General features: G+C 38.2%; 2 protein-coding genes across 2 annotated transcripts in view; one reads left to right on the top strand and one right to left on the bottom strand.

Moving 5' to 3' along the window:
* LOC108750308 overlaps window positions 1–19,907 on the bottom strand; it is a 28,598-nt gene extending 8,691 nt beyond the window's left edge. The window contains exons 1-16 of the mRNA XM_018489674.1: window positions 19,680–19,907; window positions 18,729–19,016; window positions 16,661–18,424; window positions 9,431–9,595; window positions 8,333–8,518; window positions 7,955–8,131; window positions 7,376–7,541; window positions 6,666–6,777; window positions 6,471–6,588; window positions 5,396–5,444; window positions 5,126–5,298; window positions 4,794–4,981; window positions 4,560–4,701; window positions 4,111–4,277; window positions 3,890–4,040; window positions 3,399–3,619 (exon numbers count right to left, since the gene is read on the bottom strand). Coding sequence (XP_018345176.1) covers window positions 3,399–3,619; window positions 3,890–4,040; window positions 4,111–4,277; window positions 4,560–4,701; window positions 4,794–4,981; window positions 5,126–5,298; window positions 5,396–5,444; window positions 6,471–6,588; window positions 6,666–6,777; window positions 7,376–7,541; window positions 7,955–8,131; window positions 8,333–8,518; window positions 9,431–9,595; window positions 16,661–18,424; window positions 18,729–19,016; window positions 19,680–19,907 — 4,295 coding nt within the window. The remainder of the gene's footprint in view (window positions 1–3,398; window positions 3,620–3,889; window positions 4,041–4,110; window positions 4,278–4,559; window positions 4,702–4,793; window positions 4,982–5,125; window positions 5,299–5,395; window positions 5,445–6,470; window positions 6,589–6,665; window positions 6,778–7,375; window positions 7,542–7,954; window positions 8,132–8,332; window positions 8,519–9,430; window positions 9,596–16,660; window positions 18,425–18,728; window positions 19,017–19,679) is intronic.
* On the top strand, window positions 13,505–16,373 carry LOC108750309 (carbohydrate sulfotransferase 8-like). The gene is made up of 5 exons (XM_018489675.1): window positions 13,505–13,813; window positions 13,877–14,025; window positions 14,129–14,460; window positions 14,891–15,090; window positions 15,535–16,373. Exons 1-5 carry the CDS (start codon window positions 13,664–13,666, stop codon window positions 15,763–15,765), a joined length of 1,062 nt encoding a protein of 353 aa, XP_018345177.1. The 5' UTR covers window positions 13,505–13,663; the 3' UTR covers window positions 15,766–16,373.
* Window positions 19,908–20,022: the final 115 nt, after the last annotated feature.

Consider the following 20,022-nt stretch of genomic DNA (forward strand, 5'->3'; position numbering starts at 1 on the left):
TAATAATATGATACGAGTGGAAAAGGTTAAATGTTGCCAAGTTTCGACCTTTCGCAATCGTTAGAACGGTAAGACGAAATAAGTGTGCGAGCTCCGAAGAATCAATCGATACTAATGACAATTTCAAACGTCGGCGAACGCTCTACCATCAAAACGCTCTGCGTGTCACGATATGTGCGATGCGTTGGAATATCCGAACCGCAAAACGTGAAAGATCGAGCTGCAGATTAGTTATCGATCAAGTGTTCAAGAAACTTGTGTATTCCAAAAACATTCGCTCGTACATCTTGTCTACGAATCCACTCTTTTTCATTCCATTTCACTCACTCCTGCATTGGACGTTTCCATTCCTAAATATTATTATTCTCTAAGTTCTTTGAAATAAAATCTGAAAAATCTCTAAAAAGTCAAAGTTGAGCCAGTCGTAAAAGAGTGACATAATTTTTTTAAGAGCAGGCTTTCACTCTTAGAGTGAGATTCACTCTAAAAAGTTTTAGGTCGGTATTTTTATAGTCGATTCTTATATTTAAGATTGTCTTAATAATTTTAAGATGTCATGAACCGATGAGAGAGCTGCATTTAGCACCTTTAAGGTTCACTTACGACGGTCTTAAAATAAGAATAGATTTAGAGGATAACGTTTCTCGTCTTATATATTATATCATTTTTTAACATACTATTCGCGCAATCTTACGATACACCGCAACTCGAGAGTCGCGTTAAGTCGCCACATATTCCCGCGAATCGGTCGAATCCGCAATTATCCTACGACTGTGTCGTGTACGGTACGTCGAACTAACAGCGATTCGATCGAGATGCTCATCGTTCTGCCATCCGCAAGTAGCAACTTTTCAAGGGCGAGCCTTGCGTAACGCGAGCAGCTGTGCGAAATCCACGTGTCCACATGTTCTCTACGCACGCTCTACGTTCGCTACACTCGCTGTCATTCGATTTAAATCGACAGAGATTGATGACACTCGCGCGTAATGTCAAACGGGCTCAATTAATTTGTCGCTCAATTATTTTCTCGCGGTGGAAGAGCCTCTTATGGAGAGCGACAGGAAATAGCGAGCGAGGACCATGTTCGACGACGAGGAGACATACTTTATAATTGCGAAGGATACGCGCTTGTAACAATCGACGACGTACGCACGACTGTGGCACATAGCAGAGACGGCAAGCGTCCCGACGCTGACCGCTGCCACCGCCACCCCCCACATCGCCCCTGCCCCATGTCCGTTCTCGCCTCCCCGACCTCCGCACGTTACTTCTTTTTAACCGCAGAGAAAAGGACGAGAATAATATGAGAAGTTTGAGATGCGATTTTAATCTTTAAAAACATGCAAAAAATGTAGTGGAACAGAAGGAGGAATAAAAGATGCACGAACGAAAAGTGATAACACAATCTGTAAAATTTTTAGGATAAATTGTTATTTTGAAGAGTGAAATTTCACTCTTCAAAATTGAACTCTTTTTTAAGACCGGCTCAATTTTCACTCTTTAGAGTGAGATTCCACCCCCCCAAAGAATTTAGAGAGTACAAAGGAAATGAGGAATTTGAAACATAAATTTTGCAATCATAATAAAAATGTGAAATTAAAAGCTCAATTTGAATGGATGAAAAATGTGTAAGTTCTCTTTTGAATTTTCTTGTCTCAAGGACAATTTTTTATAATACGAAGACTTAGATATCACCCCCCTTCGAGGCTCCCTTAGTAGGTTTACGAGACCGTAAACCAGGCTGACCATAACTCACCCTTCTCCCCTCACGTGGTCACGAAAGAAGGGTTGGCAGAGTCATGCGATCCGAGTGAAACGCGGTTAAAGGAGGTTGAAAGATGCCAAGCACATTTATCGCTTTTCCTCCACGAGTCTACTCCAAGTTTCTTATAGCCTCAAGGAGATCACGATATTAAAATTGTATTTAAAATTCGACTTCATCGATGTAAAAAAAAACGAGGCTGTTATTATTCATAATTAATTTTGGTTAGAAATTTATTCGAATTACCGACACGCTAAAGTGAAATTCCCGAACGTCTCATCGGTTCAGTCATGCAATTTCTCTTGCGAAAAATCGATGCGACGTTTCGAAGAAATCAACGCAATGAGTCTACACACTCGGAGAATTTTTTTGCTTTCAGAGAGAAATTCGTTTACTTTTCGCGAATCAAATTCAGATGATGAGAATTCAATACTGACAAAGCCAATTTTTTGCGATTCATACATAAAGTATCCTTTTTTTTTTATCTTCGTCGTTATAACATTATATTTCGGGATAAGCGATATTGAATAGCGATTAGTGGCTGCGTGCCGGCTTAGACGTAAAATATTCAATGAGGAGGAATGGACGATAGTAAGGCGTTTCGCAATCTACAATAGTCCCGCATGTTACACACCATGCACACAGCACCCGCGTCATTATACCCATTGCATTTCCAGGCACTGCGAATTTTCAGTTGTATAACTTTTGCACGGAGGACGAAACGATTGAGGCATTTTTTCTATCGTGTGGAACGCGCGCTTTCCTTCGTCTTTTTATACTTTTTTCTTTTTCTTAATTTTATCGACCGACTAATTCGAGCGGTCAGAACTAGTCCACTTGCGATATAGTGGCATGTTTTGCGAGCCTTATGAGGGCGGGTTAAATGTTAAGCCGCAATTCTTGCGATCTTGATGAGACAACGAAACGGAAAAGTTGCACACTTATATGTACGTATAAATTTAGAGCCGATCAGAGTATATCGGCTGCAAAAATCGCTGGCATGCAAGGCGATTTTTGTCGACCTAAAATCCGCCGTTCTATCGACGATCTTGCCACACAAGTTAAGTCTTAAGAATAATGTGTGTCATGTAGGAAGATTGAGATTAAGCGAAATATGAGGTCGCGTACCTTGCCGGATCGATAATATTACGATTGCTATATTACGAGCTTATATTATTATTTTAAGCATGTGAAATATTGTTAGAAGCGAGTCTCCGATAATTTTGTTCCTTTAGTGCAAATTCTTGCAAGTCTTATTTTAGGGTACATTTTCACGTACCGCTTAAATCGATGTTTTTACGACGAAAAGGACCACGTGGTCAAAATTGACGAATATCAAGCGTCAATTTTGATCATGTGATCCTTTTCAGTGTAGATTTATTTTAGAATTTAAAACTCTCAAGCTCTCATCGACGTTTGGTAGGCGACGTTTACGCATATCATCTCGCGTGACGATACACCGACATCTCGCTCGCAAGTTATTTTAAGACCGAATCGATTTTGTCTGGGATTGCTGAAGCGTTTTAAGAAAAACAGAGAACAAAAAGAGAGAAAAATTCTTGCTGATTGAATCTTATGATTGCGTGCTGATAATTTTATTTTAAAAATTCTACTCTACGAAAAGCAAAGAACTTACATGTCGTACATCGACGCGGCGTGAAATCTGTTGGAAGTCAATTTGACAAAATGTCGCGATCGGTGGAGTTGTGACGGGGATAATGATCGCAATCTTCTACGATGAGGACTGGCGAAACTTTCTGAAAGAGAGCACCTATTCTCCTGCGAATTTGATGAAATTAAGTCCATCTCGGTTCTTTGCTGTGCCGCTGCCACATCTTTCGTTCTACGATTCTTAGGCTGTGACGATTTATGTAAATCAATATTTGGTGTTAGAGATATTTAAAGACGCTGAATTTGAAACCAAGTTCTAAATCGAAAATTAAAAGGCTTGAATCTCTCTAGACACCCCAAAAAATGTCTATTTTCAATCAGAAATTTTTCTCACAATCAGTGTAAAAAACATCGTCGCGATTTGGGATAAGATACTGTTTGGGTCAGAATTAGGATTCAAGTCTAAAAATTCCGATTTATTTTAGATCGTAAGATTAAAAAAGACGATTTACTTACCCAGTGTCTCGCGTTCCTATCCGCAGGAATTTGCGTATCCAGATTCTGAGAGTCCTGATACAAGCGGGTCGATGGATTTGGAGGAGTTCGTAACGGCCGATAGACATTTCTATCCATGAGCTTTCTTTGGCGCTCGAGAATCGAGTTATATCTGTAAAACAAAATCAATTATATAAATAAATATTTTCTCAATCGAAAAGGGATTGCTCCTGAAAACTCACGCCTCGACGAGTGTTTGTTGCTGCATATTTCTGGATAGCGAACGTTGACGTCCTCCCGCGTAATTAAAACTTTCGTTTTCGTTCGTAAATTTATCGGTGTCCACGAATCTGTTATAACCGTGCGAATTGTCGTCCGAAAAAATTGCCTCACTGTTTCCTGCAGTATCCTACAAAATTATATAAACGTAATTGCATTTTTATCTATCAAATCTCAAAATCGATTATTAAATAATTAGATTTAATAATTTAATTTATAATACAATTGACATTATATATGAGATATATTTTAATATAATTAATTTAATATTTGAAGAATAATCGTATACGATGAAAAAAAAAATTAAAAATTACTTTCTATATCGAAATTATAATTTTTCTTCTATGGAGAACGAGAGAATAATGAAATAGAATAATGAGAGAATAATGAGAATTTGAAATATTTAACTTACATTGTATTCTCTATTTGTTCCCAAAGCTTTCGTATAAGAGGCTGGCCGATAACCACTAGTATGTGAATCAAATGTTTGATTTAAAATCTGACTTTCTTCTTGTTGAAAACGTTTTCGCCGTTGATATATCGCTGCATACGATCTATGTACACGATTAACGCAAAATATACGTAATATTAATTTAATTTGAAATAAATTCGTGTCTTCTATTACGAAGATACCAAAGATGCTCACCCGACATTTTCCTGTCGCAAATTTATTCGATTTCGATTACTGTCTAACATATCTGTCGTTTGCTTTCGCGAATTAGAATTGACATATTCCAAATTGAAGGATTTTTCACGATTTTGCGATGTTATTTTGGGACGCTCACGCGATAATAATACTGGAATCCTGGATTCTCCTCTGAGAGTAATACTTTCCTGCAAGCATATATTTTACACACGTCTTTATTTTGCATTTTATATACATATTAAGTATTTGTAATAATATTTTGTAGTTGTAATTTTAATAAATTATGCGACAAGAATAATTTAATATTTCATATTACTATAAGAGAATCTTACCTTTTCTTTAGGAACTTCATTAATGTCTCTGCGACTTCGCGTTTTTTGCTCGAAGTTGTCAGAAATCTCTCTATTATTCTTAGCATCCGTTCCGACAAAATCGTACTGATTCAATGGCGTGTAAAATGATCGCAATTGCTCCTCGAATCTTAAATTGGCATTTGAAGACACCCCTAGAAAATGTGAATGATGCTTTCAAATTCTTGTTAGATTTACTCAGACTGGTCAAAGTGATCAGTTCGAATAGAATTCGAAGAGGAATTGCATTACCCGCATTTGCATTTCGCCCATTCAGTCCTTTTATATCATTTTCATTGTTCTGTAATAGAAAAGGATATTCCTTAAGTACGACATTGGATTGAATTATGCGATATTCTAACCTGTCGTGTATTTGATAAACACGTGATCTTTAAGCGCGACATAATCGTTACATTTTATTTCGAGACATGTCTACTTGCATCATGTTTCGAGATGCTCGTACGTAAAAATAAAAAATGAGAAATTAGAATAACCTATTATCCTAAAAATATTCTGCGTTTCATGCTGCGGTACGTCATCGAAACCTGGTTCAAAAACAAACAAATTCTACCGCTAACATAAAATCACAAACTTCTTCTTAGAATAATCTGTGTATAAAATATTAAATTTTTTTAAGATTCCTTATTATAGTAACATTCTCTTTCACGTTATACTGACGACTTTATGAAACTTAACTTATAAATATTCATCTCGTAAATATTGACGATATTAATTAACATAAGACGCAAATGTAATTGCGAAAAATGATGTTATTGAATCACGCAGAGAGTTAATGCCTTTCGTGTTTTAAGCTCCTTACTCATAATTCACACTTGAGAAATACTTATGAACGTACGAGGCGATATGCAAAATGAAGCTTGAGAGAAAAGATGTATTATTCTGTCGCTACTTCCTGCTTCGTTGTGTATTTGATATTTCGATATTTGCATTGCAAAGCTGATATCTCGATAAGTAACAATAATGACATTGAAAAAGTAACGTGCAATACATCGCGCCGTATTTAATGAGAAATCAATAATACTTTTCGTATAAAGTGGTATTATTAATGTTCCTGAGAATTGTTAATAATACGCCAATTAGATACTCTTTGCTAAACATAAAACGCGTAAAAATAAATATAAATTCATAAAATCGTTGCGATATAAAATTCTGTTATAAAATTTGAAATTTATTACCATCTTTCTTTATATTATTTACAAACCGATTTCTTAAATCAATATATATATATATATATACATTTATTTAAGAATACACGCTCGTATAAGAAGCGAGAGAAGTAAAATAGAAGATATGCGATTCAACTTACGTTAGTTTGCGACTGCCAGGCCGTCGATTGCTCAGTCTTGGATTGTAGTCCGACACCCAAGGCAACGAGATTGGGTCTCTCTATCCACGGACTCTCGCGGTTATTTAGAAAATCGTTTCTAAAATGACACGACATTTCAGGCAATTTTAGGCAAATATATATTCCGAGCTTTCTCGAATAATCACGTGCAATTACCTGGATGCTCTACCCTGTGCCGATCTGGACGTGGCGATAATCTGACCTCTACTACGACCAGTGCCAGGTGAGACTGAACCGCTTCCCGCCACGATCCAATCGACATCAGGACCTGAGAAATTGACGTCTCGTAAAAATCAAAGACGCATGTTAAGTAAATATAAATATGTTTACAATTAAGGATTTTTTTATCAAACAAAAATTTTCAACTACACTTGCGTCGTATTCAAAATGATATAATATAAATGTATGTCCGCTTGAAGAAAAAAGAAGAACCATAATATGTGTAATTAAGAGAATAGGCTTTATGATACATATACAGATAATCATGTAATATCCAACTTTACGTTTTACATTAAAATGTCACGCGATGTCGTGGCTGCTTTCAAACGTTTATTAGAAATGTAACTACGTGATTTCTTCTATGCAGCTATAAAGGGAGAATTAACTTATTGACTGCGCTCTGTGATATTATTACGTTATACTCTTGTATCACAATACCTTCTAATCATACAAAATCTTTTTGTTTTATAAAACTTTATTAGAATAAATAACGATACAGCAAAGTTTCTATTGTAACAACGCAACTATCGTACAATAAAGTTTCCTTTTTAGAGTACCGCCGTACTCAATGAAACTTATACTTTGTCGTAAGATTTTATCTGCGCGGGTGCATTATGCTTTGCTCGTTTATTCCCGGTTGTTATTACCAGTAGCGATCTGAACAGTCGGTGAAATTTGCAAACCGTACACCACGAGACCATCGGCCGACACCAGGGGTAGTGACTTCCTAGCCAGCCGTGCTCTGATGGCGGCCAGCATCGCCTCGGCGTCGGGATTTCCTTCACCCGCCCGTCTTCCCGCTTCAATGACCTCCTACAAATGAACGAGGTGTTATTCTGTCCAATGCTCAAGATTAATGGGCTTTCCACAATAAGCCATTACTAAGTTTTAAGTCTTAAGCTTAAAAAATTGATTAATCGCAGTCGAACGTGAGAAGAATAATCTTTTGTATGATATTGATCAATTTCTTACGATTTAAGACTCAAACCCTAAGTAAGGGCTTATCATAGAAAGCCCGTGAAGGCTATGGCACATAAAAAGTTTAAGCAGCAAGAAAAACGTAAGCGGTACTTAAATAAATCAATATTTGGAATTAATGAATTTGCTATTTCTTACGTCTTTATTGCCGATTGGCCGATTCGTTTAGCTACTGCTTACGTCTTCTTATTGCCGTACATTTTTCTGTGTGCCATGGACTTAACCATTCAAATCTAAGATAGTTTTACCTCGGAATCGTAGATCTGTCCTAAAACAGCCAAGGTGTCGAGCGCAGCCTGGCGTACTCTGCGTCGCCGATCTGCGACCATCGCCGCCACTCGGCTGGCCACGATTTCCAGCTTGAACTCGGTGCTGGGAAACGTCACCAGCGAGAAGATCAGCAGCTGCAACGCGTTCTCTCTTGTCTGCGTAAAAGCAACGAATTTAGTGTCGAAATGACACGAATTAACGTTTTAAATTACTTAAAAACTTTTAGAGTGAGGTCCGGTTGCAAGAAAATCGGGGGGTTTCACCTTTTCGGAACTCTATCCAAATTCTTTTTCAACATTGGCTCGATTTTCACTCTTTAAAGTGGGTGATTCCACCCCAAAGAATTTAGAGAGTACCTTAGTGTTTCTGGCGCTCAGACAATGCGGCTGCAGTAATTGTTCCAAGAGCAGGCTAGGTTTGAGCCGTAACATCGCGATTCGAGCGATCTGCGCCGCGGATGGACCACCCTGTCTAGCCAGGCCCCAGGCCAGCTGCGGCAATTTCTTTCTTAGTGCATCCTCCGAGACACCGGCGACCACAACCTGAAATATAAAGTTTCTAAGAATACATGCGAAAGTATAGTTCTAGAAAAGTTTAACAATATGAGCTTTAGAAAAGTTGAATAACAACACGTCATAAACCTTTGGTATTATAAAAAAGTTACGGAGTATTATTTTCCTTCCGCATCACGGAAAAGTGTCTTTTACGCAATTCTCGCACATGGATATACATGTCGTATAGGTGTCCTTGCTGCTTGCGCTTTAAAACTTGATAACTCGAGTTTAAATGCTTCTAAGGCCAAGAATACGGGTATCGATATCGTAAGCTTACAAAAATCTCGCGGTACCAAAACCCTCAGTAAATTTTAAAGGCCTTGAGTAACAAATTTTTCAACTAAATTTTAATAAATATTTGTTTGAATAGTTCTGAATAATCTCTACTAAACATACATTTATTTAATATACAAACACCATTAATTCATTTAACTATCTTCTTTTTTATTTAGTAAATATTTATTCACTGTAAATGTTACCTTAGCACTATTCAAGGAAATATGTATTAAAATTTAGTAAATTGTTAAAATTAAACTCGGCTTTGAAAAGAAACTTTTTAAACATCGAGGTTGACTAGGAGTTGTCAAAGTTTAAAACTGACAGTTATCATCCCGTTTTATCGCGCAGGGTACATATTACTTAATAACAAGATTCACAGTGTTATCCGCTGGCGACTATCGTCAGCAATGAATTAGCCTAAGGATGGTGTTCATAATCGAATCATATATTTAAGACCATCTTAAGTACAGTCTTGAGATGTCATGGACCGATCAGAGAACACTAGCATCTTAAGACATTATACTTAAGACGTTTCTTAAATATAAGATCCGACTATGAATACCGACTTAAATCTCGATGTATTTAAGGGCGATCTGGAGGTGCGAGGAGTTACGAGCTCACCTTCGCTACCGCTAAGCCGGCGGCGGCCACGCGGCAGCTCCTTTCGCCGCCGAGCACCGCATGCAAGAGCGATCCTAATCGCGACTCTATCGCGATTAGCGCCGAGGACGTTCGCAGAGCCGACGCAACTCTTTCCAGACCTCTGACACGAGCTCGCCAGTCGTCCTGCAAAAGTGACAGAAGATATCAGACGAAAGGATGATTGAAATTCTTGCGACACGTCATACACTGTAATCGTCAAACAAACCCATTCGATGTGATATTTTATCAGTTACACCTTGACATCATCAAATATTTGACCGCAAGGATAAAAGTTATAGACACGTGTTACCTCATTTTAATTGCGTGGTAAGGGAGAAATTTATTTATGTAACATATAAATATTTAAATTTTGAATATTTAAATTCATTTAAATGAATATATATAATAGTTTAACATATCTTAACATTCAGACCGTAGTGGTGCTTCGTATTTTAAATAATATATTTAAATTTTTATTAGTGTTTTGTGCGCTTAACATTAGAATCGCCGATGGTGGTACATTTTGGCTCCGCTAATCATTTCAATTCTTTTCTCTTTTGTATTAAATATATGGTACAAAATATTAAAAAAAAAAAAATATATATATATGAAAATATATTATAAATAGTTATAATGAAATAAATAATATCGAAATAAATCTTCAATAATAAATAAAAACAAGGAAATTATTAAATTAACACCTTCGACAGTTTTAGCGGAATATCGACGATTCTATAGTGTTAAGTATTAATTACTTAAATAATTTAAAAATGTATCCTTGTTGAAAGAAGATCGCCAGTTCACGCACCGAAATGTCTGACAAATAAAAGTTAATTTTATATCGTAAGATCAATTTCGCCGATTTCATTCGTCTATCGTGGAATCGTCTCGCGTGCACATGCAAATCTCCTAACAATTACACGTGATAAGAATAAGCCGTATTTATCCGGCTGTTCTCGGGATTAACTGGTCAAATACTTGAGTGTCTAATCGCTAAAATGCTACTTTCGTATGTGAGTCACCTCTAATCACGTATACATCTTTCTTACCAAGTCTTACTTGAGTTTCTTCTACTTTCGCGATTTCCTTCTATTTCGTCCCCCTTAATAAAAATAAATCAGAAAAGAATTCCTCATGCGGCAGGTACAATTACAAATAGGTGAGCAGTGTCGCTAGAAATTCACAGTCGACATTATTGATCGCCGCAGCGGAACTGAACGCAATACATCCGCATTCTCACCGCGTGCACTTCTATCAGGCTCTATAACCGCGAAATCGATATACGGACCTCGCATTAATATTTTTTTAACGTATTCCTCACGGTCGGTGTATGCGATTACCTTTTCGATACTTTTTTTTTAACGTTCCCATCCGTTTTCACTTTTTTGAAGGCACGTAGTTCGAGTCGACGAAGGTGACGAGTCTAAATCGGAGCGTCTATCTATCGATATATATCTGCCTACTTGCGCCACAAATGAATCAGAGAACAGTTTGAAAATTGCACTTGCAGCCACGTCGGTGCAACGCGACGGGTACAATTGCCGACGATTTGCATATACACGGGAATGACGCCTTCCTGGACCTGAACGACGTGGCACGCAACACGTGCCTAATTATTTTCTTGCGGCTTACAGAGCGCGTTTGCCCTCTCTTATACGCCCTTCCCTGGCATAACGATCCGCGAGGTAGATCTCTCGTCGTTTTTCACCCGCGGAATATTCATACGGGCGCTGATATCAGCCTCGGAGAGCCCCGTATCGCGCGGCGTGGCGTAAGAGTGTTTGCGCTCGTAAACTCGACTTTACATCGCGCGTAAAGAAGAATAGAAGTGACATTATTTATTCTCATCACGAATCAATTAGAAAGGAAAAGTCACGTCCTCGAAGGATTTTTGCATCTCTCATAAATTATCGAAATTATCATGATTTCGCGATTTAATTAGGAAGAATAGCAGCCTCGTATCGCACAGAAGCTGTAACGTTGCAATGTTACTGCAATCTCTATAAGCGCATAATATTATTTGATATTAAGTAATATTTTAGACATACTTTTAAAATATTAAATGTAACATTTTAAGAATATTGTACTAAAATTATATAATATTAAGTAATATTCTCGAAATATTAATGGAAGATTATATGTCCACTCCCGATAATATTGCATGATTATTAAAAATAATATTATTTAATGGTACTAATATTGTATAAACAATAAAAAGTATCATAACAAAATTTACTTTAATTTGTAGAACTGGATATGTACTTAAAATCATTGTGCGAAAACGTTTTTTTCGTACAAAATGCAGCATAAATATTGATAAGAACTTTTCGTTACTGGATTGTGAATTCAAATTGCACTAAATTAAGAATAATTAATATTTATAAATATTTTAATAATATTTCAGGGATAATATTAAGATATAATACCTAGGATATTATATAAGTGGACATATAACCTCTATAAAATACTCTCATAATATTAAAAAAATATTATATAGTATTTTTGAAATGTTATAATAACTTATTTTAATTTTTTAATAATAACCATATAACATTCCAGAAATATTTTGCGCTTACAGGGATATTACTGAAATGATTTGTGTATGGAATCTACATTCATACAGCACAGAATTTGCAGCAATAGCACTACGAAATTTCTCTAGTATTTCTGCAACTTTTATGCAATTTTGTGCTGTAGGGGCAGAGATCATAAAACATACATTTTCGTTTCGAAAAATTCTGCTTCTATAACAACATTCTTTAATAACGTTACTTGCAAATTTAATTTCTTAAATATTTAAATAAAAAAAGATTACGTCAAGCAACTCTTAAATTTTTGCCGAGAATCGACTTTACATTGAAAGCAGCTAGCCCAGGTGAGATAGAACCCGCAGGTGACATCGCGGATTAATTATGCAGCGTACGATGTTGCGAATAAGTCGAAGGCTTGTTCAAGATATATATATATATGTATTCGCATAGATATATATATATATACATATATATTCTGTTCCCTTGATTGCGACGAACGACGTCCCACGGAAATCGATCGTGTGGAATCGGTATTTATTTTCACAGGCCTCTCGTAGACGCGCGTCGACGAGGTCGCACGTGCATTCATAAAAAGGTCTAGTGCAGCCGGTGCAGCGACCTTGAAGTTACTCACTGAATGAACATAAGGCGTATAACGGTGATCGTTGCTGGAACTTTAATCATATATGTATTAGTACCGCGAGTACAATGTTTCTTTATTATATACAAATTTAGCAGCCTTGGTCTCATATTATTGTAACTGATCTACGACTGCTTTTCTTTTAGAAGACACAGTCGACGCAAACGTCGTTCTATCTTTAATTCTTGGCATATTTAATGAATAACAAAGATAGAATGATACTTGATGACTGTGCCTCTTAAAAGAAAAGCAGCCTATATCAGCTATTTAAGATTGACTTTTTCAGATTGACAGTGATAAATTTTATCGCTGATTAATTTCTTAATTAATCGAATGTTCATCGTATTGGTTTTAGGTCTCTATTAGGCGATCGTGTAACTTTTTCCCTCGGGCGGAAACATGAAAAGCGAACATTTTTATTAAAAAGTTATATGATCGCTACCGAGAGCGATTGAACAGCTGAGCTAACGGAATTAGTATGCTAGAACATGGAATTCTTTGACCATGACATTCCCCACTCAAATTTCAGGAGTGGACTTATCTACCGGACTGGTTTACCTATCTTTCCTATCTCTTGTCAAAATTGATTAAAATACTATAAAAGGCTTTATGGAGTAGAAATTAAAATACAGCTATATGTACATAACTTTGGCACACTTTTAACATCTGCAACCAATGTTAGATATTAGATATTATAGGAGACATTAGAACAGTTCGTTGTGAAGTAATAAATTCAATATATGCTGATAGAATCCAAAAAGTCATAAAAAATGATGGCGCATTTATAACAAATACTTTGCTAGAATCGTTTATTACCAAATAGATTGCTTGGGGCTGGCAGTGCTTTAGATCCATCACTGTCGGGAAACGGTTTATGAAACCGGTCAGTCAGTTGCCTCGGCAGAAGGCAGAGAGAATGTTCGTCTCGTGGGTTTTAGAAAATTCCACCGTTGAAAAGTCACAAGCGGAGGATACGCCAAATGATATATTCGCAAAAAAACTGTGAACGTGAGAACCACATCTCGCCATACCGATATAATCATGTCGCGGCAGCGGAAACGCGCGCTCTTCAAGATACTTCAAATCATCGTCTGCCTTGGAGTTGTCTTCTTGACGCTGAAGCTATCTCTCGCCGTTATTGGCGACGAGAGCAGACCTCTTCCCATCGACGACGATCTGAGAAAGCTGATGGTAAGTCACTGAGAGATTTAAAATCTCAAGGAGATCGATATAATTCTGAATCGTTTATCTCAGATCGAGGTCGAAGCGGACAACACGCGACGATCGTTGAACGTTGAAAGAGTTTGTAAAAAGTATAACTTGGGGTTTTATCGAAAGCTCGCCGATGACTCTCTATTCAAACATCCACCTGCGCCGCAGTATACCGTCTTCTATATGGATAGGTTTGTAAAAAGTATCAGAAAAGAAGAAGAAAATATATTTTGACTATTAACGACCGATCCTTATCGAAGGTGTCAAGGTATCAAGATGATGATTTCTGCGCAGAGTACACAACATATCGTACTGTCCGGTGTATAAAGCCGGCACCACGACCTGGCTCTACAATCTCTGTCTGTTAATGAACGTACCCGAGGAGACGCTGAACAGCGGTAAAGAGCAGCTGTCGACTATCGCTAGGAGAGCGATACCGGAACTTGAGTATCCTGAAGCCGATCACGTTCTGACAACTAGCAGAAAGTTGTTAGTCGTGCGGCATCCTTTTGAGAGGTTGTTAAGCGCCTATCGTGATAAATTAGAGAACTCCATCGCCGGACGGGAACACGGGACGCTTTACTTCTACCGCAAGTTCGGGGCCAAGATTGTGCAGAAGTATCGTAGTAAGTCGTGGGAAGAAAAGAGATGAGGGAGAAACTAAATGTTGACTAAATATCCTTTTCTTCACTCTGCACGACAACCGTTATCGCAAGGACAGTTTTATTTTCGTGATTAATCCTTCTGCCGATAAATAATTACTTTTTCACCTTTTCATTATCATGTTTCATAACGTTTTCGTTAAAAACGTAGAAATGAAAACGAGATAAAGTCTGTGCCAAACCGCTCTTTGCTATTCGAAAGATGTAGGATAATTTTTTAGGTGTTATAACAAAATTCGCATAATATATAATTTTTTACTGTTATATTTTCGATATCTACGTATCCATTGATTGAAGGGTTAAGTTTTGAGTTTTGGAAACGTGTTGGATATATTTTATTTAATTTTATTAAAGAAAAAGACAAAGAACAGCAATGAATCCGATAAACTTTCAGAAGAAAATTTCACGGAGCCACAGCTGAATCAAGTGATCCGACGCGAGGGTGCACCGCCGCCGGCTGGGGTGGAACCGACTTTCCGAGAGTTCGTCGAATACATGATCGAGACTGACCTAGGCAGTTACGGAGACGATCATTGGATGCCATATTATCTCTTTTGCACGCCGTGCCTCGTCAAATACGATATCATCGCGAAGGTATCGAAATTCGCATCTGATTGTCGTAATCTTGTAATATTTTGCGTTAACACTAAAAGTAGCACACAGAGGCTATAAAGCGTTAAAAAAGCATATAAGCACTTTTTCAGCACTTTGTAGTCGCTGTTATGCTACTTTGTGAGTAATAGAAGTATCAAACGAATGAATTACTGTGAAAATAAAAAAAGTGATAAAAAACTAAATATTTCATTAGTACAAAACATATAATATTAACATTAATTATTGAAAATATTTAAAAATTATAGCTTTTTATACAAAACATATAATATTAATTTAAAAAGTAGAAATAGTCAATAATACCCGGTATTTCTATTAGTACCAAATATTTCAAAAGTGTTAGATATATATGTATTGAAATTTTTAACGAAACGTCATACCAGCGATTATTTTAAAGCTCTTGTAATGTAATAATAATATTTGCAGGTGGAATCGCTGTGGAGAGATCAGGTATATGCGATCAATAAATTAGGATTGCAAAACAGGATCAAGCCCAGATGGAGACATAGTAACAGTTACGCTAACACCTCCAAGATATACTTCAGTCAATTAAACAAAGAGATGGTGCGAAGGCTATATGAGAAGTTAAGGCTGGACTTTGAACTATTCGATTATTCACCTGACGTTTACTACGAATACGCTACGTCTATTAATTAATTAAAATTGATCGAGTGAACTTCGTGTCAACAGTCTATTAAACACAATTTTTTTTTATAATAATATAATAATTATCGTGTCTAGAACACTGATGTAAACCATCGATGGCCCACAGAGCAGGCATCTCATTCGTAAGATTAAAAAAAAAAACAAAAGAGGAAAGTACGTTAAGCCCGTACACGCGCACACGTAATCCTGATAATTGATGGAGCTTAAATCACGTTACGTCACGCGACGAACTTTTGTCGACGACGAAAATCGATCGACCTACTTCTCACCATACTTAATGTATCGGACCGGCGGTTTGTCCTAAAGTCAAGGGTCCTCAAGTGAACACGTTAATCGTCAAGGATCGCGACAATCTGAAGCAGGGCATTACCCTGCTAACACGCGGCAAGAATGGTGTCAAATCTGAATCTCACGCGAATTTCCACAAAGTCGCACCTAACTTGAATTTCTTCAAAGAATGATCACGATTTTTTCTAATTGTAATATATAATATATTGAAGTTTATATATTATATAAGCTCAACTGAATTAACTGGATCCGTTCATAGTTTTAAAGATCTCTTTCCTTTGTTTATTTGCGAATCAACTTTAGTATATAATTTCTATAATCTATATATAATTGTGTATAATCCGGCATTAAAATATCAATACTTTAATCAGTTTAATACAATATTATTTGAGGAATTCGACGAGTGATGCCAAAAATATAGTTACTGCTTATAACCATAAGTTTCGACGAGGGAGATAATATATGCTAAGCATTGCATATATCAAAAGAACGCATTTATATTAATTGTAAGTATTTCATTAAACAAGTTTTACGTAATAAATTTGCACGCGCATAAAATATTGGTATTTCTTAATCGCGGAAATATCCGATCTTTTACCTTGTTGTGCAGGTCATCCAACACCTCCTGGCCAACCAACCCCAATTCCTCCCAGCTGGGTTCCTGCGGTTTGCCCTCGCCCTCGCTGCTACTACAAGTGACACTTTCGTTCCCCTCCAACGCATTCCCTTCCTTTTTATCGTACTGGCTGCGCCACTCTTTTCGTCCCTCGCCGTTCACAACAGTCACCGCACGATCGTCCGTAATCATGCCGCAGGTACGCACGTCCCGTTCATCGTCTTCGTCGTCATCGTCGATGAAGTCGTCGTCGATCAGACGATCTATTTGAGCATTGCACTCGTTTACTGGCGATCCGAAAGGGAAACTGTTGGACCTGCGAGACAAACTGTTTCCCGACAACTTCTGTTCGTTCAAACATTCCCTTTCTAACTCGAAGCTGTCGTCCTTATCTCGGAGTGTCTTCTTCCGTTCTGGACTTGATGATTTTGTCGTCACGTAATTCCTCTCTTGCCTCGAAGAGGCTTCAGAAATATTGCTTCTGTTCGGATCAATCGTGTCCGCGTTACTGTCTCTCTTAAGAATCATCGCTTGCTCCCCCTTCAAAGATATATTTTTCGAGACTTCTATCGTTGCAACCTGAACTGATTTAGACAGATCATTTTCATCCTTGCTCTTTATTGTCAAGTTGTCTTCACTATTTGCTGACGGTGGAGTAGTCTGAACTAATATAATTTCTTCTTTCTTTGATATTTCATTAGTTTCTTGCAAACTACTGCGAGGGGCTTCACTTTCTAGAATCGTTTCACTACTTTTTTTAATTTTCTTCGCGTTCTTCATTTCTTCCGTCGGCGTCGCCGAATTGATTACAATTAAAGGTCCACCTGTCTTCGTCAGAATACTCTTCTTAGGACTCAGCTGCGCGTTGTGCGTGTACTCTCTCTTGGGACTGCTGGATGCCGACCTGGAAGCCCTCCTTGATCCTCGCTTCTCTATGTGAGGACTGCAGGGTTGCGATGATGGTCGTCTCCTCATCATTTCCGGCATCTTTGTGGCCGGCGACACCGGAAGTGGGATCCTCGTCTTGGGCGTTATCTCGATCGATTCTGTATCGTCGCTGTCGGGTGTCCTTAGCTTCACGATCTCGCCGCCAAAGTGGACGCGTCTGGGTGTCCTGCGTTTATCTGCGGACGATGATTCCTCAATGATCCCGTTCATCATATCGTTACCAATCTTGTTTTTCTTCCCTTCGTTGTCCTCGCTATCATCATCGTCCTTTTCCTCCAGGATTGTCATCGTGATGGCCGTCTCCTCGTTGAACTTGATCTCGGTCTCTAGAACGACTCTCGACGGTGGTATCTCGTCTTCCTCCTCGGCGATACCAGAAGTGTCGCTGTCGCTATCCCAGGATTTGTCGAAGGTGCGCTCTTTCTTATCAGCCTTCATAATGTCCTGCTTGCGATTCTTATCTTGCTTCTTTTTGGTCGACTTGATATTGTAGATTTTGGAGAGAACATCGATGTTCTTCTTAAACTTGTCGTCATAATCTGCCAAGTAACTCTCGAATTCTTCCTCACCGACTGCGTCACGGATCTTCATGAGAGATTTCAGAACGGCTTCTTGATGTGGTACCTGGACCAATCGCGAGGCGAAGGCGATCGTGGCATCCTTCAGGATCTGCGTTGTTGGAGGAGGACTATTCGAGGATGGAAAGAGCAGTAGAGGTGCGCTCAGGATCACGCCTGTCGTCACGTTTGTTTGAAACGGATTATGAGCATCCGGGCGATTCAAACCGTCGTGAAGGATCTGAAATAAATGAAAGTATCTCTTGATATCGTTATCTTCATAAAAATTAAATGTCCATAAACGAGTTTTAGAAGAGACCATAGAGAAGTTTTAGAAACTCGTACAGTATTTGGATTTAGAAGCAATTAAACTTAAAATTTATTTATAGAAAAGAATCGTTCATCGAAATATTATGAAATAATGCTTTGGTAAATTTCCAGTTAATTGAAGAAATAAAATTTTTAGATCCAGAAAGGTGATAAATATAGATTTAAAAGAAAGCTAAAAAAAAGAAGGTGAAAAAAAATAAGTTACAGGCGCTTACGTTTTTAACCATGTTTTCTCTGTTGGGGCTATGAACCAGGTAGACCCGCAGCGTGTCCAAGGCGCCCTTACGAACCGCCGGCGCTGGATGTCCCAAATTATTGATCAGCTCCGGCACCACTGGTTGCATGACCTTGTCAACGACATCGGTGTTCAACGTTGGTAAAACGTCCATCAGCACCCGCAGGGCGTGTTGGCGAACCTCCCATTCCGGATCCCGAAGTCTCTCGGAGATCTCGATGAAGGTGGCCTGCGTGTCGACTTCGGACGGAAACCTACGCGTACGCACCTGGCCAAAGACAATCAGCTTGTCAAATTGATTCGCTTTCAAAAAGGAAAACTAGGAGATAAAACACGTAGAAATACGCGGCAAGAGTACTCTCTAAGGGTTGTTCTATCTTCAGATAAACTATATTGAGTGAAAATTTACCTATTGGATAAACAAAAGAGTAAAACTCTTTAAATCTCATGGAGTAAAATCTCACTCGAAGAGACTGAAAATTTAGCCTGTCTTGAAAAAAGAATGGAAATATATGGCCAATCTTGTTCAAAAAGGGATTGAGATTTCACTCTTTTGGTATAAAGAATCTCATTTCAAAAGAGTAAATCTCACTCTAAAAAGAGTGAAAATCTTGAACAAGAGTGGCCGCATTTTCATTCTCTTCTCTAAATTTTCAGTCTCTTCGAGCGAGATTTCATTCCATGAGATTTAAAGAGAACAGTAAGAGCATAAGAGAATAAGAGAGCAAGAGAGTAAGACAGTGAGCTGAAGTTTACCGAAAAGTTGAAGAAAACTCAGTTTAAAACTTTTAGTTGCGTCTCACTTTGAAGAGTGAAATTTTACTCTTGAAATTGAACCACTCTTTTTCAAGACTGGCTCAATTTTCACTCTTTACATATTTTCCACTCTAAAGAACTTAGGGAGTATAAAATATTCTTATCCCAAACGTACCACGTGTTCCCAAAGAGGTGTCAATTGTATTGCTTGCCCAGACGGCGGAGCGGACGTCATCCTACGTCGCGACTGGTGACGATGACGACTACCTCGCCGTGCGGACGAACCGTTGTCCTCCGACAAGGACGATGGTCGAGCGACGGGAAGCGAAGCGGGTTCTTCCTGGGGCTGCAGCGGCCCCGCATCTGTCGATCCTGTCATAGATGACGACAAGCAACCGGACATATCCCCCTACGTCTCGTCCTTCGGGTACCACCGATTGTCCGTCATGATCTCCTGCGAATTTGGCTCCTCACCATTCATCGACGGTCCCAGTGGCATATATATGTGCGATTGCTAT

Source organism: Trachymyrmex septentrionalis, unplaced genomic scaffold (genome assembly GCF_001594115.1).
Source record: "Trachymyrmex septentrionalis isolate Tsep2-gDNA-1 unplaced genomic scaffold, Tsep1.0 scaffold35, whole genome shotgun sequence".
In the NCBI taxonomy this organism is placed as follows: domain Eukaryota; kingdom Metazoa; phylum Arthropoda; class Insecta; order Hymenoptera; family Formicidae; genus Trachymyrmex; species Trachymyrmex septentrionalis.